Genomic DNA, 21,575 nt, shown 5'->3' with positions numbered 1-21,575 from the left:
CTGCTTATGGTAGAGCCCAACTACGCTAGAGCATGTTAGGTTTTTTTTTTTCCTTGTATTTGTATTCTGTTGACAGAAGGAGGTGAGGGGGGGGCATTGTCTCCAGATGGGTTAACTTTGCCTGTATCTTGGCAGTAATGAGCCTCACTGCAAACTAGGCTGCATTCTCTGACCACATGTAGAATGTCTTGATGTGATTTCTCAGTGTGGGTATCTGTTATCCATCTCTGAAATCTGCCACAGTTTCCACCATGGTTACTAGTAGTTAGTGATTCCTTGCCCCCCACCACCACCACCACCATGCACTCCATTGCTTTTAGTAATGTTTGCCTAAATGGCAAGTGTTCCTGTCTTTGGAACACACTGCTTCATACCTGTTTTGCCTCTCTGCTTAAAGCAGCACAGCACACAAGTGTTTATTTAGCTATTATTTTAGCTGTGGAGGACTTTTCCATTTCTTCTTCATTTCATTTACTTGTATTCAGAGTCTTTTGTGCTTTGAGGGAGTACCTTCTCTACTTCAGCAGTGAGCCTTCCTTAGTTTATTCAGCATCACTTGTTATTCCTATGCTTTGGGCTTATACTTGCTCATTATACAAAATTTGCTGCCTGTACAACATTTTTTAGTAAATGGACTTCTCTCCAGAAACCATTTGGTAATGAATATTCTTTTTTCATGTTGTCCACTTCTCTCTACAGTGTGTTTTCCTGAGGTCTGTTTCTCCTTTCCACATACCTCTTAAGGATGTTGTTATGAGAAGTGTCTTACATTGGACCTCTTGTGAGTTTTTCTTATGCATTTGCATTAGTACTTTTTGCAGGGAGTTTCTAGTTCTCCCCTTTCTTCCTGCCTGCCTTCCTTCCTCTTATTTATTTATTTATTTATTTATTTATTTATTTATTTATTTATTTATTTATTTGGGGGGGGGGGGGGGGGGAGCACTGGTGCAGCTGTGGTTATCCATCATAGCATTTTCCCTGGGAAAGAAAGTAGTAGTTTGAGAAGTCTGCTACCATCTCATGCTGTACTTATGTCCATCTTCAGACTGCCAGCCTAGGAGCAGGCAGAATGGTAGACTTCAGCTATGATAGGGCAGTCTGTTATATTCTCTCCCTTCCTCTTCCTTCCTTTCACTTTCAACTCCCTATACCTTTCTAGATGATGGTGGGGTGAGACATGTTGTCTTTTCAGCTGGGACTTTGCGATTGGCTTCAGTTTACACGTCTGGCATAGCATAAGCGAAGCTGTACGGGATCTCCACTGAGAAATCCTGGGATCCAAAGGTACATGGAATACCACCAGTTGACTCATATTTTTTTCTTGGCTCACCAGCTCCTTTTTATTACTCTGTACATGACAGTTGCATGCTAAGCACATTCCAGACCCCTAATTCCTGTACAAGTGGACCACAGCGTCTCTGCTGCTTATCAGCTTTCAGCCTTCTGATCTCAGTTACTTGGATTTTTCACAGCAGGCTTTGCAGCTATTTTTCCAGGTATCTGGACTGGACTTGTTCGACTGTCCTATTCCTTCTCATCACAGTCTGACTTCTGCCTCGGAATCTTCTGCACCTAAGCTTTCAAACTAAAACTACAAGATTCCCGAGTGCCATAGTCTGGACATCCATGCTTCCCTTTTACCAAGTGCAGTCATTAGCATCCCAGTTTTGCCTTCTCAGAGGCTCTCTTCAGGAGGGACAGCTCATGGCGCAGTAAGGAGTATATGCTCTACTGTACAACAGATGTTCCATATGGATATGCTGCCATCTTTGTTTTTTCAGTCATTTAAAGCTTTGCATGATTTTTCTCCCATCATGCAAGCAGCATACACTACAGGAGAGTTACTCCTATGTCTTCAAAGCCTCTCAGACCATTTCTAGGCACTTTGCCATCCAGTCCATGGTCACCGCGGAGTGGCGTTCTCCTTGAAAGCAGATTTTAGTTTAGCCAGGCTCTGTGTAGTCTTTGCCCTATGGCCTATCGTGCATGCTCGCTTGATGGTCACAACATGGGCAACCAGATCCACTCAGAGTGGTAAAGCATTTCCACACTTGTAGGATTATGTGGAAGCACATCTGCAACAGTGTTTGGAGGTGATGGTTGCTCCCACAAAGTGTGGGCCTGGCTGTGGAGCAGTCAGGAGGACAAATCTCAAAAAGTTGAAGGCTTCTTGGGTCCAATTGCACATAGGGTTGGTTGTCTTGACAGATACCCTGTATTTTTAATCGGCTGCATATTCTTTCTTAATGTCTTTCATTACAGCACACCTCTTTCTATAACTTGGAAGTATGGCAATGGATATAATGCTTATTCTCTGCTCGCTTTACTTTAAGGTTAAGCTCACTGTAGTAGACACTTCTGTGTTCTTGGTTTGGAGGACTTGGTCTTGGTCATTGGTTTGGAGGACTTTACCCGGTTCTACAGCCCTCTCACATAATTGATTTCTGAGCATTCATTGATCTCTCCCCTCTCATGGGTAAGCTGTGATTGGTTGTTATTGTGATGATGTTCTCCAGATGTTGGTAGATCTTCATCTTGTTCTGTGAATTCTATTGATAACTGCTCTTTCTTCGGAGAGCCTTTCCTTAAAATATTTTTTCTGTCACTGTTTCAGCTTTTTTTGTAAACTTAACTTTTCTGTAATCTTTACAGTGTCCTTCTGCTTTGGAATCCAGCTTCTGTGGTTACAGTCCTTAAATCCCTCCCTGATTGAGTACTGCTTTGCTGTTTCACAAGTAATGGACTGTTCTGTGGGATAAGGAATGAGAAATTATTTTACTTGATGATTTTCTTTCCTTTAATCCCAACAGATCAGTAGTTTTGCCACCTTTGCCACCTCTTTGTCCTTCTACAGGGATTTTGTCATTTAATAGGGGTTTCTCATACAACAGGAACATTGTCATTGGTTCCCTGGAGTATGCTGCTTATCCTGTCTTGATTCCAACAATTTGGGCCTGCTAGGAAAGCTTGGGCTGAAATGCCCTGCCTTATTGGTATGCTATCTGCTTTTAATCTGCCCTGCTACAGGACTTGACCTACAATGACTTTTCTACAAGTTTGGTAATGTTTCCTCTGGTGAGGGTACTACACTGCTTTGTCAATTGAAATATTAAAGATCACTCCCTGCACAGAGCCCTTAGAGGTGGTTCACAGGAACTGTTTGTTTGTTTTTTTTTTCTGTCTGTCCACTGGTTGGTGAACATAACACCTACAAGTTCTGGACTGATCTTTTGGGATTAAAGGAAAGAAAATGATCAGGTGCTGTCTCCTGAAAACAGTGTTGGACAACTAAGATATCTTGGTGGTTAGTTCTGGTCTTGCAGTGGAAAATGAACAGGATCTTGTTTCCACAAAACAGATCTTACATATAGACGGTATGCTCAAATACTGACCACCTGATCTTGAGGATCAGTTTAGGTTGGTAAACTTTTAAAACTGCTGACAAAGTATGGTGTCTGTTGTTGTAGTGCTCTGAGTTAATAGCAGTATCTTAAATCTGATTCTAGCATGAACTGGCAACCAGTATAGCTCTAACAGCTTTGATGTAATGTTGCCATTGAGAAATCCCAAGCCACTATACCTCTTCCCTCTTGGCAGCATTCCATATGCAGCATCCTGATCTTCCTTGTCATCAAGCAGATGCAGCCATTACAGATGGGTTGTGTCCATCAACCAGCAGAGGGAGATGGAGAGCACACTTTTTTCAGTGCCTCATACCAGCTTGCTCCACTGCCTCTCTTCAGTATTCTCTATCTCCCCTAGCAGAGTGGCTGCAGCTTATTCGAGCTCCATCTAAAATCTGCCTGGAGGTTGCTCCTGTGCTTTTGCCAGTTGTTAGCAGGGGTGTTGGAGGCTATAGCAGCTTCACTTTAAAGGCACATAGGTTTGCCCTTTCCCTGCCTTACCCATACCTTCGTGGATGTAGACACATTGCTTAGCTTTCCCTGTCCTCCCCCACCAACAGTGGATGCAGGCACATAGGTTCGCCCTTTCCCTGCCTTTCCCACTCACCTGAGCCTCCGGAGTTCTATTTACCTCTGCTTTCCTCACAGCGTTAAAAAAAAAAAAAAAAAGTTGCTTAGACGCTGGAACAGAGGTTTTTCCTTGCCTTTTTCTGTGGGACCGGAGCTGTGATACTCGGTCCAGTGAGGTAAGAGTGTTTTCTGACTCCTCCAGGGTGGGCCCGTGATAGGGGCGATTTTGGCGCGAACCGCCATTTTGAATTTTACCTCCGTTTTCTGCAATGGCTGCGGAGACAGTAAAGCGCTATTCCAAGTGTGGCAAGCGCAGATCAGCAGCGGGGCTCTGTAAATCGTGCTGTACAGGCGTTAGAGCATGGCGAGCGACGATTCTTCGCGCTCTGAGCTGGCAGCGGGCGCCATTTTGAATTTACCACATGGCGCGACCTCCGCTGAGTCGGAGAGTCCTGAGCCCGGGGGGAGGTCTCGGAGTGAGGCTGATTTGGGAGCTAGTAGCCCCGGCAGAGATCCGGGTGCCCAGGGTGAGTTTTTCTCCCCTGATTTTGTCTTATTAATGCATAAAGCATACATGCTTAAAAGAGCTCTTCCACAAAGCCCGGCACGGGCCTCTTCTAATGCCCCCCCCCCCCCCCCCCCCCCCCCGGTGGATTCTAGCCTGGGTATGCCCTCTGAGGCGTTATTACCTGATAACTGGCAGAATATGAAGCGCAGAAGGGCTCATTCCCCTTCAGAGAGTGCTGCACCTCCTCCCCCCCCCCTCCCCCCCCCCCGTGGTCGGGCTGTGAGGATTCGGAGGACTGTGGCAGGCCTCCATGGTCTGAGGAGCCAGAGTCTGGTGCAGAAGTGACTCAGGATCTGGACGATCCCTCCGCGGTGAGGATTTTCCACCGTGATGAGCTGCCAGTGCTTATTTCTGATGCCCTGCAGGCTCTCTCTATTGAGGGCCCTGCCAGTGGCACAGCCTCCTCTGTGAATCCTAGGATGGCTTGTACCAAAAAGCCTGCTCGAGCCATTCCTTTGCATGACTCCATCCAAGAGCTTTTTTCGGCTCAATGGGCTGACCCCGAGGGACCTTTGAAAGTTTCCAGGGCTATGGGGCAATTATACCCTCTGAGTGAGGAGCATATGGCTTGCTTTGCTATGCCTAAAGTGGATGCCCTAGTCACAGCTGTGACAAAGAGAACTACCCTCCCTGTTGAAGGAGGTGTTGCCCTGAAGAATATTCAAGACCGTAGACTGGAATCATCACTTAAACGGTCATTTGAAATTGCAGGTCTCACTATTCGGGTGTCTGCATGCAGTTGTTATGCTGCTAGAGCCTGCCTGGCTTGGTTGCAACAGGCAGTGGAACAGCCCGGTGATGGAGCGGAGCCCTTTTCAGTTTTGGCTCCGTGGATGGAGTCAGCCTTGTCCTTTCTTGCCAACGCCCTTTATGATATTGTCAGAGCTTCGGCTAAACACATGGCAGTAGCAGTGGCGGCTCGCTGTCTTCTTTGGCTACGGCATTGGGCGGCGGACATGGCCTCTAAGCAAAGGTTGGTGAAGTTGCCCTTTCAAGGCCTTCTCCTGTTTGGTGAGGAGTTGGAGAAAATTGTGAAGGGCCTGGGTGAGGCTAAACCCCAGCGCTTGCCTGAAGATAGGCCTCGGCCTTCCTCTAAGGGTGCGGCGGTCCACTCCTCTTACAGACCTCGCTTCCGTGAAGCTCGAAGGTACCGCCCGGGGCGTTCTGCTGGGTTCACTGCTCGTGCCCGTTTTCAGCAGAGGAACTCCTTTCGCTCGGACAAACGTTCCACAGCCACTGGCTCAAGGCCTGGAGTTCAGGGGCGACCCTCTCAATGATGGTGCGCCGGCCCTCTCCTCAAGTCCTGTCATCGAAGGACGTCTTTCCATCTTTGCCGAGGAGTGGGCCAACATTTCCTCAGATCAGTGGGTCTTGGACCTGATCAGAGACGGTTACAGAATAGAATTTGACGCCCCTGTAAGAGACGTGTTTGTGGAGTCCCGATGCGGTTCTGCCGCCAAACGGGCGGCGGTAGAGGAGACTTTACAAGGTCTGATTCAGATAGGGGCCGTGTCCCCGGTACCTCCCGCTGAACACTGCTGCGGCTGCTACTCCATCTACTTTGTGGTGCCGCGAAAAGGAGGGTCTTTTCGCCCTCTTCTGGAATTAAAAGAATTAAACAAGTCCCTGAGAGTGCGGCATTTTCACATGGAAACCCTGCGCTCCGTCATTGTGGCGGTACAGCCAGGAGAGTTTCTCACGTCTCTGGACCTGAAAGAAGCTTACTTGCACATTCCAATTTGGCCCCCGCACCAGAAGTTTCTGAGGTTTGCGGTGATGGGAAAGCATTTCCAGTTCCGGGCCTTGCCTTTCGGCCTCGCCACAGCTCCCCACACCTTTTCGAAGGTTATGGTGGTAGTAGCTGCCTTTGTAAGGCGAGAGGGTATTCGGGTTCACCCGTACCTGGATGACTGGCTTATTCGAGCAAACTCTGCTGCAGAGAGTCAGCATGTAACAGCCAGAGTGGTCTCAGTACTTCAATCTCTGGGCTGGGTCGTCAATTTGGCCAAAAGTCACCTGACCCCCTCGCAGTCTCTAGAATATTTGGGGGCCAGGTTCATCACAGCCTCGGGGCATATGTACCTACCCGAGCAAAGGCGGTGCAAGCTTCAGAATCAGGTCCGTCTGCTCCTGAGGGTGCCCCGCCCGCGAGCTTGGGACATTGTCCAGCTGCTTGGATCGATGACGGCCACCATGGAACTGGTGCCCTGGGCGAAAGCGCACCTGAGACCTCTACAGTATGCTCTACTCCAAAGATGGTCTCCAGTATCTCAGGATTACCAATGCAGACTCTCTTGGCTCCCTGCAGCCCGACTCAGCATGGAGTGGTGGCTCTCAGACAGCATGCTGCGGCGAGGAATGCCGCTGGCGCTCCCCGATTGGTGCCTAGTGGTGACAGATGCCAGTCTGAAAGGCTGGGGCGCACATTGCAAGGGGAAGCATGCCCAGGGTCTATGGACACCCAAGGAGTCTGAGTGGTCCATCAACCGCCTAGAGTTGAAGGCGGTGTTTCAGGCGCTTCTGGCCTTTCAAGTGACCCTGGAAGGATTGGCTGTCAGAGTGATGTCGGACAACACGACAGCAGTGGCCTACATAAATCGACAAGGCGGCACTTAGTGCAGAGCTCTAGCTGCGCAGGCCGAACAAATTTGCCACTGGGCTGAGCTGCATCTACAGTTTCTGTCGGCAGCTCACATTGCAGGTCAGAGCAACGTGCAAGCCGATTATCTAAGCAAGCATCAGATCGATCCAGCAGAGTGGGAACTTGCAGACGAAGTGTTCCTGCAGATATGTGCCAGGGTGGGGCAAGCCCGTGATGGATCTAATGGCGACAAGCTCCAATGCCAAAGTCCCATGCTTCTTCAGCAGACGGAGAGATCCTCGCGTGGCGGGGTTGGATGCCTTGGCTCAACCCTGGCCTCCGGGCCTACTGTATGTGTTCTCTCCGTGGCCCTTGATAGGGCGAGTGCTCCTGCGGATTCGGCTGCATTCAGGAGAAGTGGTTCTCGTCGCCCCGGATTGGCCCAGAAGGCCTTGGAATGCGGACCTCCGACAGATGCTCGTAGAGGATCCCCTTCAGTTACCTCTGGTTCCCAACCTGTTGTCACAGGGTCCAGTGACCATGGAGGACGCCGGCCGATTTGGTCTTATGGCCTGGCGATTGAGAGGGCGCAATTGAGAGGCAGAGGCTATTCCAATAAAGTAATTACCACTCTCCTGCAAGCCCGCAAGCGTTCCACTTCGTGGCTTATGCCAGGATTTGGCGCCAGTTTGAAGTCTGGTGTGCTTTCAGAGAGATCACACCCCTGCGGGCTCCTGTCTCGCCGATTCTGGACTTTTTGCAGGATGGTGTACAAAAAGGCTTGGCCTATAATTCCCTGCGGGTGCAGGTGGCAGCATTGGCCTCCCTGCGTGGCAAGGTTGAAGGCGTGTCTTTAGCCGCTCATCCGGATGTGGCACGGTTTCTTAGAGGGGTGCTTCGGCTCCGTCCTCCCGTGCGTGCACCTTGTCCAGCTTGAAACCTGGGGCTAGTGCTGAAGGCCCTTCAGGGTGCTCCCTTTGAACTACTTCGGCGTGCTTCAGAGAAAGATTTGACACTGAAGGCCGTCTTGTTAGTGGCCATTACTTCGGCAAGACGGGTGTCAGAGCTCCAGGCGCTGACCTGTAGAGACCCTTTTCTGCAATTCTCAGAGTCCGGGGTCACGGTTCGGACCGTGCCTTCCTTCTTGCCTAAGGTGGTTTCAGCGTTTCATTTAAACCAACCTATTTTCTTGCCCTCCTTTGTCGAGGAGCAGTTTCCAGAATCTTTTGGGCAATTGCACCTGTTGGACGTGCGCAGGACTCTGCTGCAGTATCTGCGAGTTACTAACTCTTTCAGGACCTCTGTTCATCTGTTTGTTTTGCTATCAGGTCCTCGCAGAGGGTCTCCAGCGTCTAAAGCCACTATTGCCCGCTGGCTTAAAGAATCTATTTTTTTCAGCTTATTTGCTTGCCAGCCGGCCGGCCTACGCCTGATGCCTTTAAGGCGCATTCCACTAGAGGAATTTCCTCCTCTTGGGCTGAAACTGGAGCACTCTCTCTTCAAGAGATGTGTAGTGCAGCAACATGGGCTTCTCAGCTCTCTTTTGCCCGACATTACAGGCTGGATGTGGCTGCCAGGAGGGACGCACATTTTGGAGCGCAAGTGCTGGCGCGTGGTGTGGCTTGCTCCCACCCTATCTAGGGATTGCTTTGATACATCCCATCTGTAACGGCTGCATCTGCTTGATGACAAGGAAGGGAAAATTAGGTTCTTACCGTGATAATTTTCTTTCCTTTAGTCATAGCAGATGCAGCCATAATCCCTCCCTGTCTGATGCTATCTGCTGTAAATCTATTTCAGGTTCTGTTCGTGTTTCCTGGAGATTCCGTCCTTGGGAGAAAGTCGGAAAACAGTCTTCAGGATTCTTGTTCAATTAAAGGAGGATGACTTAATTCCCTCCAGTTTCATGTTTTGGAGGATGTTTATTCCCTCCAGTTATGTCTCAGTGGAGGATGAGTTTATGCCGTCCGGGAGGATGTTTCATTCCCGCCATTCTGAGTTAATGCCCTTTGTTGTAGGGCCATCGTTCGCTGTGAGGAAAGCTTATGTTATTCCCATTGCGGTTTGCCATACTGCTTTGGAAGCTTCAAATACTGAAGAGAGGCAGTGGAGCAAGCTGGTATGAGGCACTGAAAAAAGTGTGCTCTCTATCTCCCTCTGCTGGTTGATGGACACAACCCATCTGTAATGGCTGCATCTGCTATGACTAAAGGAAAGAAAATTATCACGGTAAGAACCTAATTTTCCCATTCTTGAGATAACTGCATGTTAGTCGACAATAACAGCCATGCCTTGGGAAGTTTCTTGAAAGACAGAGTTTATTTTCAGTAGCATATCTGGCAGTGACTAACAAATGCTGGTTATCTCAGGGGTTGTAATGAAGTGCTCAGGCTTTGCACAAGTTTAGCATGGTTTTAGTGCACAATTTTGTGAGCACACAGATGTAAAGGGTTTTGTGCACAGTTAGCCTTGGGTTAGACTCCAGCATACTGTATATTTAAAACAATAGTACAGATAATTAACTATTCTGTCAGATACAGAGAAGTGCACAGAAGAGTTGAAAGGCTGAATGCAATTCCAGGGCTTTAGTGCCAAGACAACTGACTCACAATAGATGATCTGAAGTTAAATGTGGCTTTTTACCTTGGATCAATCCAACACAAATGGACCCCCTTCCCAGTTCTCTCAACCCTACAAATGCCTGCCTTAAGTAGCTGCTTGTCCCCCTCCCTCACACCCATTCTTGCCTCTGCACCATCATTTTTGAAAAATGGCGGTATCTGACCCCACACAGAGCATCCTGCAACACACTGCACAGGGTCAGTCTACCTAATAAAGTAGTAATTTCATTAATTGGTAGACTGGCCCCACGCATTGTGTCCCAGGGTGCACCAAGTAGGGTCAAGCGCTGCCGTGTTTCAAGATGGTACAGAGGCAGGAAGTGGACATTGCTTCTGCCTCACATCCTAGAGGGTGCGGGAGGGTGTGTCTGGGGTCTAAGGGGCCTGTGAAAGAGGGGAGGTCTGTTAGTCCACCAAGGACAATTTTTTTTTTTTTTTTTTTTTTTTGGGGGGGGGGGGGGGGGGGGGGGGGGGTCCTGATAACTCCTTTTGCATTCGGGAACTAAAATTTTGCATTCATGCACAGCTTACTAATATACAAGCTTACTACATCTTCTCTGTTCTCTAGAATTTGAAGAAATCCATAAATCATAAACATCTCAATTTCCATACCAGACAGTGGATGGTGGTCTTAAGCTTCCTGCAGGAATATTTGAAAGCTGCATATTTTGCTGGTCATGGTAGAAGGGTTGGCAATTACATTTTAATGCATTTATTTTTTTATTCCTTAGTTAATCGCTATTGCAACAGGAGGCCGTATTGTTCCTCGTTTCTGTGAACTTTCAACTGAGAAACTTGGTTTTGCTGGTATCGTCAGAGAGATCTCATTTGGAACAACAAAGGACAAAATGTTAGTTATTGAGCAGTGCAAGAACTCGAGAGCTGTAACCATCTTCATTAGAGGGGGAAACAAAATGGTATGAAGTTTTTATTGTTGTATACTTAAGGCAACTGTAATATCAAAATACTCCGTCAGTATTTTTTCATAACTAGTCTTCCATCTATCTGCCTAGCATGTTCAGAATTTAGCCTTTCTTTTTATTTTTTTTTCTAACGAAGTTGGCGGTAAATAACTGATACAGTGTATAATAGGTTCTCTTATCCATCTATTATCCTGAACTACTTGAGCTTATGGAATATCATTGCAGTTGGTTTGGTGGTCACCATGTATACTCGCCTATGGGGCATAGCCAGACTTCGACAGGAGTGGGGTCCAGAGCCCGAGGTGAGGGGGCAGGACGTCAGACTCACAGAAACAGAACGAAGCCTTGCGATCTGCAGGGCTTCGTTCTGTTTCTGTGAGTCTGACAACGTGCAGGACATCAGACTCAGAAACCAAACGAAGGAAGAAGACTTTGGCTGGCAGGGGTTGGGGTCCCCCGCCAGCAAAGGTAGCAGACGGCGACAGCGGGTTGGCGGTGAGAGGGAGGGTTGAGAGGGTCGTCGGCAGGGGGGTCCAGGACCAAATCTACGGGGCCCCATAGTAGCTACGCCCCTGGATCACACCCCAGCTTCCCCCCTTTAATTATACTTTCCATGTAGTGTGTCGCATATAGGTCACTCCTTCCCTTCCTATCCCACTCAAACCAGTTCCAGTGTCTCTTCTTGCCCCCCCCCCCCCCAAAAAAAAATACCGGTTCCTCTACAGGAAATGCCATTTTGCAATTTCTATTGAGCAGTGACATTGTGCCTGAGTGCAGACCTGTAGTGGAAGATCCTGCGTCAGTGCTGAAACTGCTTAAGAGGCCAGAGACGGGTATGAATGAGAGCAGGTGCATGGGGAAAGGAGGGGGAGATGCTATGCATGTGGCTACTAGCGGTGGGACCATAGGAGACCCCAGGAAGAGAGGAAAAGGGGGGGATATGCTGGAACCAGCATGATTAGGTGATAGACTCACAAATAAGTCCCTGTCTTCCCCCCCCCCCCCCCCCCCCCCACACACACACACACACACACACACACTTTAGTTGTTAAAAATGATCAAATATTTTATAGCCTATATATGCAAGTATTTATGGTATTTTAGAATTATAGATGTGCAGTTTTTTTCTTTTGTTTTTTTAAACACACATTAGAAATAGACCGTTAGTATCTTAATCTAGATTGTAGGCCATTTCCAAAAGTAAGGCAGGCTGTTAACCATTATTATTCCTTTTAGCTTCTGTAAAATCTAATTTGCTAAAACTTACCTGAAGAAAAATGAACTGAGCTAAATTAATGTGCCCTTCATTCCCTCTAAAACAAAATATTTTTAATCAATATAATAATTTGTGGGAAACTATTTTTTTCGCCCATCAGATTTAGGTTCTTTCACATTTTTGGCTGATACATACCCGGAACAGAAAAACTGAACCTCTTTTTAGGGAAAAGTATTTAGAACAGCATTTTAGAAAGGACATACAAGGGGGCTTGGCCCTCTGGGAGCCCACAAGAAGTGTGTGTAAAGCAACCGTTCTGGCTAGCCTTTGCCTTCTGAACATCTGGTTTCTAAGCAGCCCATCTGTAGGGGCTATGATATGATGATTGAAGCAGCTGCTGGAGTCCCCAGAGATCTCCCATCGAGTCTAGGGCAGCCTTCCTGGCAGGCATCCTTTAAGCTTTAGTGCATCTTTCCTCCCTTTTGGCTACCTTGGTGGTTGATGGCAGTGGTTCCACCATTAGATTGCAGAAGCAGCTTCTAAGAAACTCTTCAGTCAGCTGCCCTTTTTTTTAGGAGGGGGGTGGCGATTTGTTGTTTGGGGAAGACCTGGAAAAGTTAGTGAAGGAATGAGGGAGGCTGTCTCTCCATCTTCCTGAGTTGCGACAGAAAGGTTCTTAGCAGTCCCATAGCAGGTTGAGGTCTCTCCAAGAGGGCAGGCCATTTTTGGCTTGCTTGGTACTTAACAGCATAAGCTTCAGGTGCAGGAAGGATCTTCAAGCACGGTCCCAGGTTCTTCTGGCAGGGCCAGAGCTTCAAGGCTTGCCCGGTCAGGACATGCAGGGCCCCTTGGTTGTTCTGGGTAGGTATCAGATTATCCCTCTTCCACCACAAGTGGGCCACCATCACTTCAGATAAGTGGGTTCTGGAGGTGGTTGAGAAGGGATACTCTTTGCCTGCTCTGTTCCAGATGCTTTCTTAGTGTCTTCCTGGGGCTTGGAGCTAAAGCGTCAGGCTGTCGCTGTTAATCTTCAACATAAGACTAGCCATACTGGATCAGAGCAGTGGTTCATCCAGTCCAGTATCCTGCTTCCAACCATGGCCAATCCAGGTCACAAGTACCTGACAGAAACCAAATTAGTAGCAACATTCCATGCTACCAATCCCTGGGGCAAGCAGTGGCTTCTCCCTGTGTCTATCTCAATAGCAGACTTTGGATTTTTCCTCCAAGAACTTGTCCAAACTTTTTTTAAAACCCAGATACACTAATTGCTGTTACCACATACTCCAGCAACGAGTTCCAGCTTAATTGTTCAGAGAGAAAATATCTGAGTAAAAATTGGACTCATTTTTACCCATTCTACATCATTCAGGATTTTGTAGGCCTCAATCATATCTCCCCCCCCCCCCCCCCCCCCCAGACATCTCTTTTTCAAGCTGAAGAGTTCTAACTTCTTTAGCCTTTCCTCAAATAGGAGGAGTCCCATGCCCTTTATCATTTTGGTCGCTCTTCTTTGAACCTTTTCTAATTCCGCTATATCTATTTGAAATACGGCGACCAGAATTGAACACAGTACTCAAGGTAATGTGTCACCATGGAGCGATACAGAGCCATTATAATATCCTTGGTCTTATTTTGCATCCCTTTCCTAATAATTCCTAGCATCCTGTTTACTTTTTTGGCTACCACCGCACACTAGGCAGAAGATTTCAGCGTATTGTCTACAATGAGGCATATTTTCAAAGCACTTTGGGAGGCTAAGTTCCATAGGTTTCTATGGAACTTTGGGAGGCTAAGTGCTTTGAAAATAAGCCTCAATGACACCTAGATCTTTTTCTTGAGTACTGACCCCCAAGGTGGACCCTAGCATCAGGTAACTATGATTCAGATTATTCCCAATGTGCATCACTTTGCATTTGTCCACCTTAAATTTCATCTCCCATTAGGATGCCCAGTCTTCGTTTCCTAAGGTCTTTGGGCAAGTCACTTAACCCTTCATTGCCCCTGATACAATATAAGTACCTGAATATCTGTAAACCGCTTTGAATGTAGTTGCAAAAACCTCAGAAAGGCGGTATATCAAGTCCCATTTCCCTTTCCTACAGTTTTTCACAATCTGCATATGTTTTGACAACTTTAAATAGTTGCATGTCATCTGCAAATTTAATCACCTCACTGATTCTGATTTCCATATCATTTATAAATATGTCAAATAGCACCAGTCTCAGTACAGATCCCTGCGGCACTCCACTATTCACCCTCTTCCATTGAGAAAAATGGCCATTTAACCCTACCCTCTGTTTTCTGTCCAGTAACCAGTTCCTAATTCACAGAAGGATATTGCCTCCTATGTTCACACCTTCAAAGAATGAAGCAAATTAGTGAGGCAAGACTTCCCTTGGCTGAGCCCATGCTGACTCTGTCCCATTAAACCATTTTTATCTGTGATCCGTAACCTTATTCTTTATAGTTTCCACTATTTTGCTCAACAGTGATGTCATGCTTACCGGTCTGTAACTTCTCATATCACCCCTGGATCCCTTTTTAAAAACCAGTGTTACATTGTCAACCCTCCAATCTTCAGTTGCTACGATGATTTTTAATAGGTTACAGATCACTAACAGTAGATCAACAATTCATGTTTTGAGTGGTGACCCATCTATTTCATGATCCCAGAAAGGGAGGCTCCTTTCTGCCCATCCTGGATCTAAAAGGGGGTGCATGCTTGCTTCTGTGTCCAGTATTTTTGTAAGGAGACCCTTCAGTCTGTGATTGCTTCAGTTCATTTGAGTTCCTAACTTCTTTGGACCTTAGAGACCCATCTGCATATCCCCATAGCAGATCATCACAAGTGGTTCCTCTACCTTTGTGCAGGTCTGAGCCCTAGCCTTCGGGTTGGCTACAGCGCCTCATAACTTTTCCAAGGTGATGGTGGTGATGGCACATCTATGACATTAGGACATTTAGGTTCATCCCTACCTGGTTGATTGGCTGATTCAGGCAATGTTGGAGGCCAGGCTGGCCACCTGTCAGGCCGTTGCCCTTCTGGAGGGTCTGAACTGGGTAACAAATCGTGTCAACTGTCACTTGCTCTCTTCCCAGGACCTAGAACATCTGGGAGTCTATTTTGACAGTTCAAGGAATGGTTTTCCTCCCAGAGGACAGGCAGCCTAGCTGCAGGCCCAGAAATGCAGACTGTGCGAGCTGTTGCCACCCTAGGACTAGCTATAGCTCCTGGGATCTATGGTAGCAACACTGAAAGTGGAGCCTTCGAGTCCTGGTCTCTCAGGATTTTGAACACCTTTTGCCCCTTCATGTCTGGGCAAGAGCCAGTCTGGAATGGTTAGATAGCTCTATTCACCACCTGGGGGGTGGGGGGGTTGCTGGACTCAAGAGTGGGTAGTGGTTACCACCAATTCGAGTCTCCTTGAATGATGAGCTCGTTGCCTGGACTGAGTAGCACAGGAATCTAGGTCCTTGCTGGAGGCTTCTTGGTCCATCAACTGCTTGGAAACTCAGCCTTGGTCTTGGTGGTGTTCTCCTCTGCTTTGGGGGAAGGTGGTTCAAGTGATGACTGATGATACCACAGCGGTGGTTTACGTCAACAAGCAAGGTAGCAGTAGGAGCTAGGCAGTAGCATTAGAAGCTGCAAGCCTCTGTCTTTGGGCGGAGACACATCTGCAAGCCCTTTCAGCAATTCATATAGCAGACAAGGACAATGTCCAGGCAGATTTCTTCAGCAGTTCCCTGTTGGATCCAGGGAAATGGGCCAGTAGCCTTTCAGTTTATTCACAACCGGTGGGGTCCACTGGTGTTCGACCTGATGGGTACACGCTCCAATGCCAAGTTTGAGCATGCGTTCGGCTACAGGAGGGGGGAGGTGGCCTCACAGGGGATAAATGCCTTGATCCAGTTGAGGCTGTTAGAGGAGTTTCTGTATGTCTTCCCTCCATGGCCTCTGATACGCCATCTCTTATGCAGGATTGCACAGCAGCCTCATCTGTTGGCTCCAGATCGGCCCCATTGGCCATTTCCCCTGCCCAAGGGCGCAACCTACTTTATCAAGATCCAGTAGAAATGGAGGATCAGGATCCCCCACTGGCTTATGGTTTGGCCCTTGAAAGGAGGCATTTAGCAAGGAGTGATTTCTGGCCTGAGGTGGTCTCTACCTTGCTCAAGTCCCGAAGTCTTCTATGTGTCTCTGGCTTACATATGAGTCTGGGAGATACTTTTTAGGGTTGGTGTGCCAGGCAGGCGTTGGCCCCTGGAAGGTCAGGTCCCAGATATTCTAGGTTTTTTTTATAGCAGAGATTGGATTGGGGTTTGGTGCTGAGCTCCTTAAAGGGCTAGGTGGCTGCCCTTTCAAGTTTTCAGGGCAAGGTGAATGGCTTGTTCCTGGCAGCACATGGGTTTAGAAGGGGGTGGTGCATTTGTGTTCTCCAGGGCTCCTTTTGACCCTGTGCAGTCTGCCTCCATTAAGGACCTTACACTCAAGGCAGTTTTCCTTGTTGTGAGCTTAGTGGAGATTGGATGGCAGAGCTGGTGGTGGGAGGCGGGGCTGGTGGTTGGGAGGCGGGGCTAGTGCTGGGCAGACTTATACGGTCTGTGCCCTGAAAAAGACAGATACAAATCAAGGTAAGGTATACACACAAAGTAGCACATATGAGTTATCTTGTTGGGCAGACTGGATGAACCGTGCAGGTCTTTTTCTGCTGTCATCTACTATGTTACCTATGCTCGGAGAGTATCAGAGTTGTAGGGACCCATACCCCTCTCTTTGGAGGACTCTTGTGTCCATTTGCACAGTTCCTTCCTTGATTTTTTTTTTTTTTCCATTCCATGTGAGCCAGGAGGCATGCTGACCAGAGTCCACTCAGACTTTAGCAGAGCCGTCCTTAGGGGGATTTTGTTTTCCTCCGTTCAGTAGCCTTGCTTGGGCTGTACCATTCTGAATGAGTGGAATATACCCAGGCAACAAGAAAGGTGAAATTCTTACCTCATAATTTTTTTTCTCCTTTAGTTGGGCCTTACCGTTCTGAGACCTGCCCTCAGAAGACTAAGGTCAGGGGCTCTTGGGATGCTCTGTTCTTTCCCTTACAGTTTTATAAGAGGCAGTTCTTACATATGCAGGGTAGCGAGTTCTACACTGTGGTGTTATGCTCGTTTGATCATTGCAGCTTCAGTGATTGGGGTATGGGTGTGCGTTACAAAGGGACCACCTGCTGTTTTGGCAGATGGATACTTGAACTTTCCCTGAAAACCAGCAGGCTATACCAGCGAGTTCACTGAAGTTCAATTTTCTGTCTCCATTTGCTGGTAGAAGGGGATAACACTCATTCAGAGTAGTACGGCCTGACTAAGGAAAGGACGTGATCAGGTAAGACCTGATTTCACCTTCTGCTACTACTAGAGGTACTGAACAGGTGAATAGGGTTTAAAGCAGCCTCAAAAGATGGACTGGTAGCTTAGATTTGAATATAGCCAGAGATGGAGCTTGACGTACCGATTCACAGTAGGTAGTACCGTCCTAGTGGTTTACAAATGTATATATTAAACTAGGAAAGTGAGAAGTACAATCCATCTCAATATAAAGTGAAAATAAAAAGTGTGAGACCTCTACCATATTCCTCAAGTATTTGCCTCTCCAACTCCCATGCCATAGGTGTCAAATATCCTTAAACAAAACTGCAAATTAAGAGGAGCCTGGTTCAGTACTTAAAATATTAATTTAGACATATTTTGATACATGTTGTGGTAACTTTTTTATTTTGTTTGTGTGTGAATTCTAGATCATCGAAGAAGCAAAACGTGCTCTACATGATGCATTATGTGTAATCCGGAACCTGGTTCGTGATGATCGCATTGTGTATGGTGGGGGAGCTGCAGAGATCTCATGCGCTCTAGCAGTCAGTGAAGCTGCTGATAAGGTGAAGAGTGAGAAGAAAGCTAAGTAGATTGTGTAAAGGTTTTCTCAGTCTTTGAGCAAAGGGAGGTGCTTTTGAAGCACACATGGCAGTCACAGGACAATTATGGAAAGTATTCCTCTTTAAAAAAAATAAACTTTCACCGATCTTTTGTGAGGTCCAGCTTAGTGGCAGTACTGTACACTGCATGCAGTGAACCCATACTCTGTTCTGGGTCAGATCTTGGCACTTGGGCCAGCTGGGTCTACAGAAACAGGGTTAACTCTGAGGGAATACTAATCATCCTGCAACTGTGACACCCAGTGGTCAACCTTAAGTACAGGTTTTTGGAAGGACCCCAATAAATACTATTGTTGCAATGACCGGGCAGAGTGGGTTGGAAGAGAATATAATGGTATGGACATTATAAAATAGCTAGAAATATACATGCTACCAGACGCCAATGTTGGTTCCTTGAGTTTCCAGCACAAAAAGGAGCAGGAAGAAACTTCTTCTCATCTTCTCCCCATCCACACCAATCATTCTTTTTTTTCTTTTTTTCTTTTTTTAATTACAGTTCCTTCCCTCCTGCTTACTCTTCCTCTATACCATATTGATGTCTGTATTTTGTTCTAATTTAGTTTCTCCCATGATTCTTTGTTCAGTGTCCATCTTTGGAGCAGTATGCTATGCGGGCTTTTGCTGATGCTCTCGAAGTCATTCCTATGTCGCTGTCAGAAAACAGTGGTATGAATCCTATTCAGACCATGACTGAAGTACGAGCTAGGCAAGTGGGAGAAAACAATCCAGCCCTTGGTATTGACTGCCTTCACAAAGAAACCAATGGTAAGAAATGTTGAAATCATTTTTAACAAAAACATACTTCCCAGAGGGCACAGATTTGATATTAAGTGGCTCAATGTTTATTCCTCTTGGAAATGATTACATATCAAATTTTAGCCATAAATATTTCTTTCACTAACTAAATACTAATTGTTCAGATGATGGTGAGAACCTTTAATGTTAACTGAACATTTCCATCCCTGAATTTCAATATAATTAACTGCTGATGTTTCAGTATTTTCTGTATGCAGAGCAGCAAATTCATAGGTTTGTGGATAGACTTTTGCTGTTAAGGAAGGTGTGCCTTAATCCTCTTTAGGTATATGTCCATTTTAGTGTTGATTTTACCTGTCCGTATCACTACATCACACACACAGTTAATGGAATTTCATGCATGCTCCACTACTTGATGTTTTATTTTTGTCATTTCATTGATGTATTTGGTTTTTATTTAAATTACATGACTTTACTCCGACAGCCTTTATAAAGGTGAAACATGGCCATGGTTCTTATATATAATAAATTGGCCTGTTGGCCTACTTTGTTTTTGCTGTTCTGATTGTTTGCAGACTGCTGCCTCTCTGTGCATCTGTATGATGAGTTTTGTACACCACCTCGTAGCATTTGGGAAAAGACCATATTTTTTAACTTGTACCCCACCTAAAACTGAATGGCTTCCAATAAAACATATAAAATAAGAGATCAAAGGAAATATGCAAACTATATTTCATAATAATGTGTTACTCTATGTAATCATACAATCTTCTCTAACCTCCCCCCCCCCCCCCCCCCCCCCCAAAAAAAAAAAAAAAAGTCTTCAACTGGAGCAGATGATTAGCAGCATCATTACAAATTAGAAAAATCCTGTAAACACAAATGTGTATCTGGCATTTTCTTAAACTGATGCAGAAATGAACAAACATTTATTGAGACATAAATAACACAGAAGTAGCCTTGAAGCAGGTCTAGAGGAGTCCACAGGTCAAGCTTTTGTTCTAAAATCTAATTGCTAATGCATCCTATATCAGTAGGCCCACCCCTATCCTAGTGAGACCAATATTAGATGAATTTCAATAGTACAAATTTTTGTGTTCCTATAGTAGAGTATGGATAAATATCACAGCCTGTACCATATTAGTTTTATTTTGTTTTTATGTTTTAAAATTCTATGCTTCCTGAAGCATAATTGTGTGAAGAAGAGTCTTGTAATTAACTGCATGTTTTTTTAATGTGTTTAACATACAGCAATAAAGAGCATTTTACAGTTTCCTAAGTAGAAGATAAACCTGCACGTTACCTTCACACATAAAACATCTGTTATAGTCTAGATTTATTATTTTTTAGCCCACCCTTATCCAGGGTAGGTTACAATAAAATATTCATAAAAATACAGTAAACACAGAAAACTTAAGAATTCAAGACAGATCACAGTCTGGATAAATAGCCTAGCTTGATCCATACTCAGAGCATTTGCCTATGTGCCACTGTACAAGAGGCACACTTTTGCTAACTTCAAAAAGAAGGGTAGTTTTGAAATTTGTTATGCAACAGACTAAAGTTCCATAGCTTGCTGGTCCAGTTTTATTCCTACAGCAGAGTTTTGTTTGAAGATATTACATGTTATACTGATAAATCTGGTGTCTCAGGTATTTTGGGGCTAAGTCATGTCAGAACGTTATAAGCCATTAAATCTGGAGTTTGCTTTGGAATTCATTTTCAAGCCAGTGGAGGGTGTATGGAGCTGGAGAAAAGTTCCTGCAGGTTTTCTCCCAGCAATATTCTGTATGTAGTATTGACATGCCATTATTAAGCAAAGTCCAATCCTTGTAACTGAGAGAATGATAGTGGTAGATATTCTTTTCAGTTGAAAGAGGTCCCACTCATGTTTCATTCACTGACCTGAAGTGCCTTAGCATGGCCTTTGGTATGCAAATGCATGTTCCATATGCTAAAACATAGCCATTTAATTATTGTGTATGTGTATACTTTTGAACAGCTATAGTAGTCTGTAAAGTGTTCAGTAGATAGCAAAAGCTGAGACTTTTTTTATTATTATTATTTGACAGACATGAAACAGCAGCATGTTATAGAAACATTAATTGGTAAAAAGCAGCAGATTTCTCTGGCTACCCAGATGGTTAAAATGATCCTGAAGATTGATGATATCCGCAGGCCAGGAGAATCTGAAGAATGAAGCCTGGGAAAAGAAGAGATTAAGAAACTGGCCACTGCAAAACAAAGCCCTGAAGTTTCATTGACAGCTATTTATTACGTGATGCATATTTGTTTAATACTCGTATGAGATGCAGGCAATAAAATATTGCTGTTAAGATGTGTTGCCTTTTTTTTTTCTTTGTTTGCTTCCAAGTCTTTTTTATTCATTTTTAACTGGTACAGCTCTCCAAGTCGAGAACATTACATAACATTAATAGTAAATAGAACAGAAAGTGACATTTAAAAGGAAAGAAGGCACAAATCAAGAGTTACATTATTTGTTCAAAGTAGAAAGGGATTCCTTCCAATCATCAAATTTAGCCTTATAATTTTTCAGTTCAGATATTAATTTTTCCATCTTGTAAATCATCCAAACCTTGAGTCATTCTACAGTAGATGGCAGGGTAGAAAATCTCCATGCCCTAGCTATAACATCTAGCATGCAACAATAGAACATTTATCATATTTTTCTTGGGAGTGGAGGAGTGGCCTAGTGGTTAGAGCACCGGTCTTGCAATCCAGAGATGGCCGGTTCAAATCCCGCTGCTACTCCTTGTGATCTTGGGCAAGTCACTTAACCCTCCATTGCCTCAGGTACAAACTTAGATTTATCCAGAGTACCTGAATGTAACTCACCTTGAGCTACTACTGAAAAAGGTGTGAGCAAAAAAAAATCTTTAAAAAACAATATGTCTCTATATAGAAGGGAAAATAATTTGAATATTAACACCC

The 21,575-nt window shown here is 45.5% G+C and overlaps 1 protein-coding gene across 1 annotated transcript in view; it reads left to right on the top strand.

The window, feature by feature from the left end:
• Positions 1 to 20,963, top strand: part of LOC115471570 (T-complex protein 1 subunit epsilon) — a 62,364-nt gene extending 41,401 nt beyond the window's left edge. Inside the window, exons 8-11 of the mRNA XM_030205221.1 lie at positions 10,476 to 10,661; positions 17,673 to 17,810; positions 18,452 to 18,632; positions 20,696 to 20,963. Of these exons, the coding sequence (XP_030061081.1) occupies positions 10,476 to 10,661; positions 17,673 to 17,810; positions 18,452 to 18,632; positions 20,696 to 20,823 (633 nt within the window). The 3' untranslated portion in view covers positions 20,824 to 20,963. The remainder of the gene's footprint in view (positions 1 to 10,475; positions 10,662 to 17,672; positions 17,811 to 18,451; positions 18,633 to 20,695) is intronic.
• Positions 20,964 to 21,575: the final 612 nt, after the last annotated feature.

The sequence above is a fragment of the Microcaecilia unicolor genome, chromosome 1, assembly GCF_901765095.1.
Source record: "Microcaecilia unicolor chromosome 1, aMicUni1.1, whole genome shotgun sequence".
Classification (NCBI taxonomy): Eukaryota; Metazoa; Chordata; class Amphibia; order Gymnophiona; family Siphonopidae; genus Microcaecilia; species Microcaecilia unicolor.
This window is presented reverse-complemented; position numbering and strand designations above follow the sequence as displayed.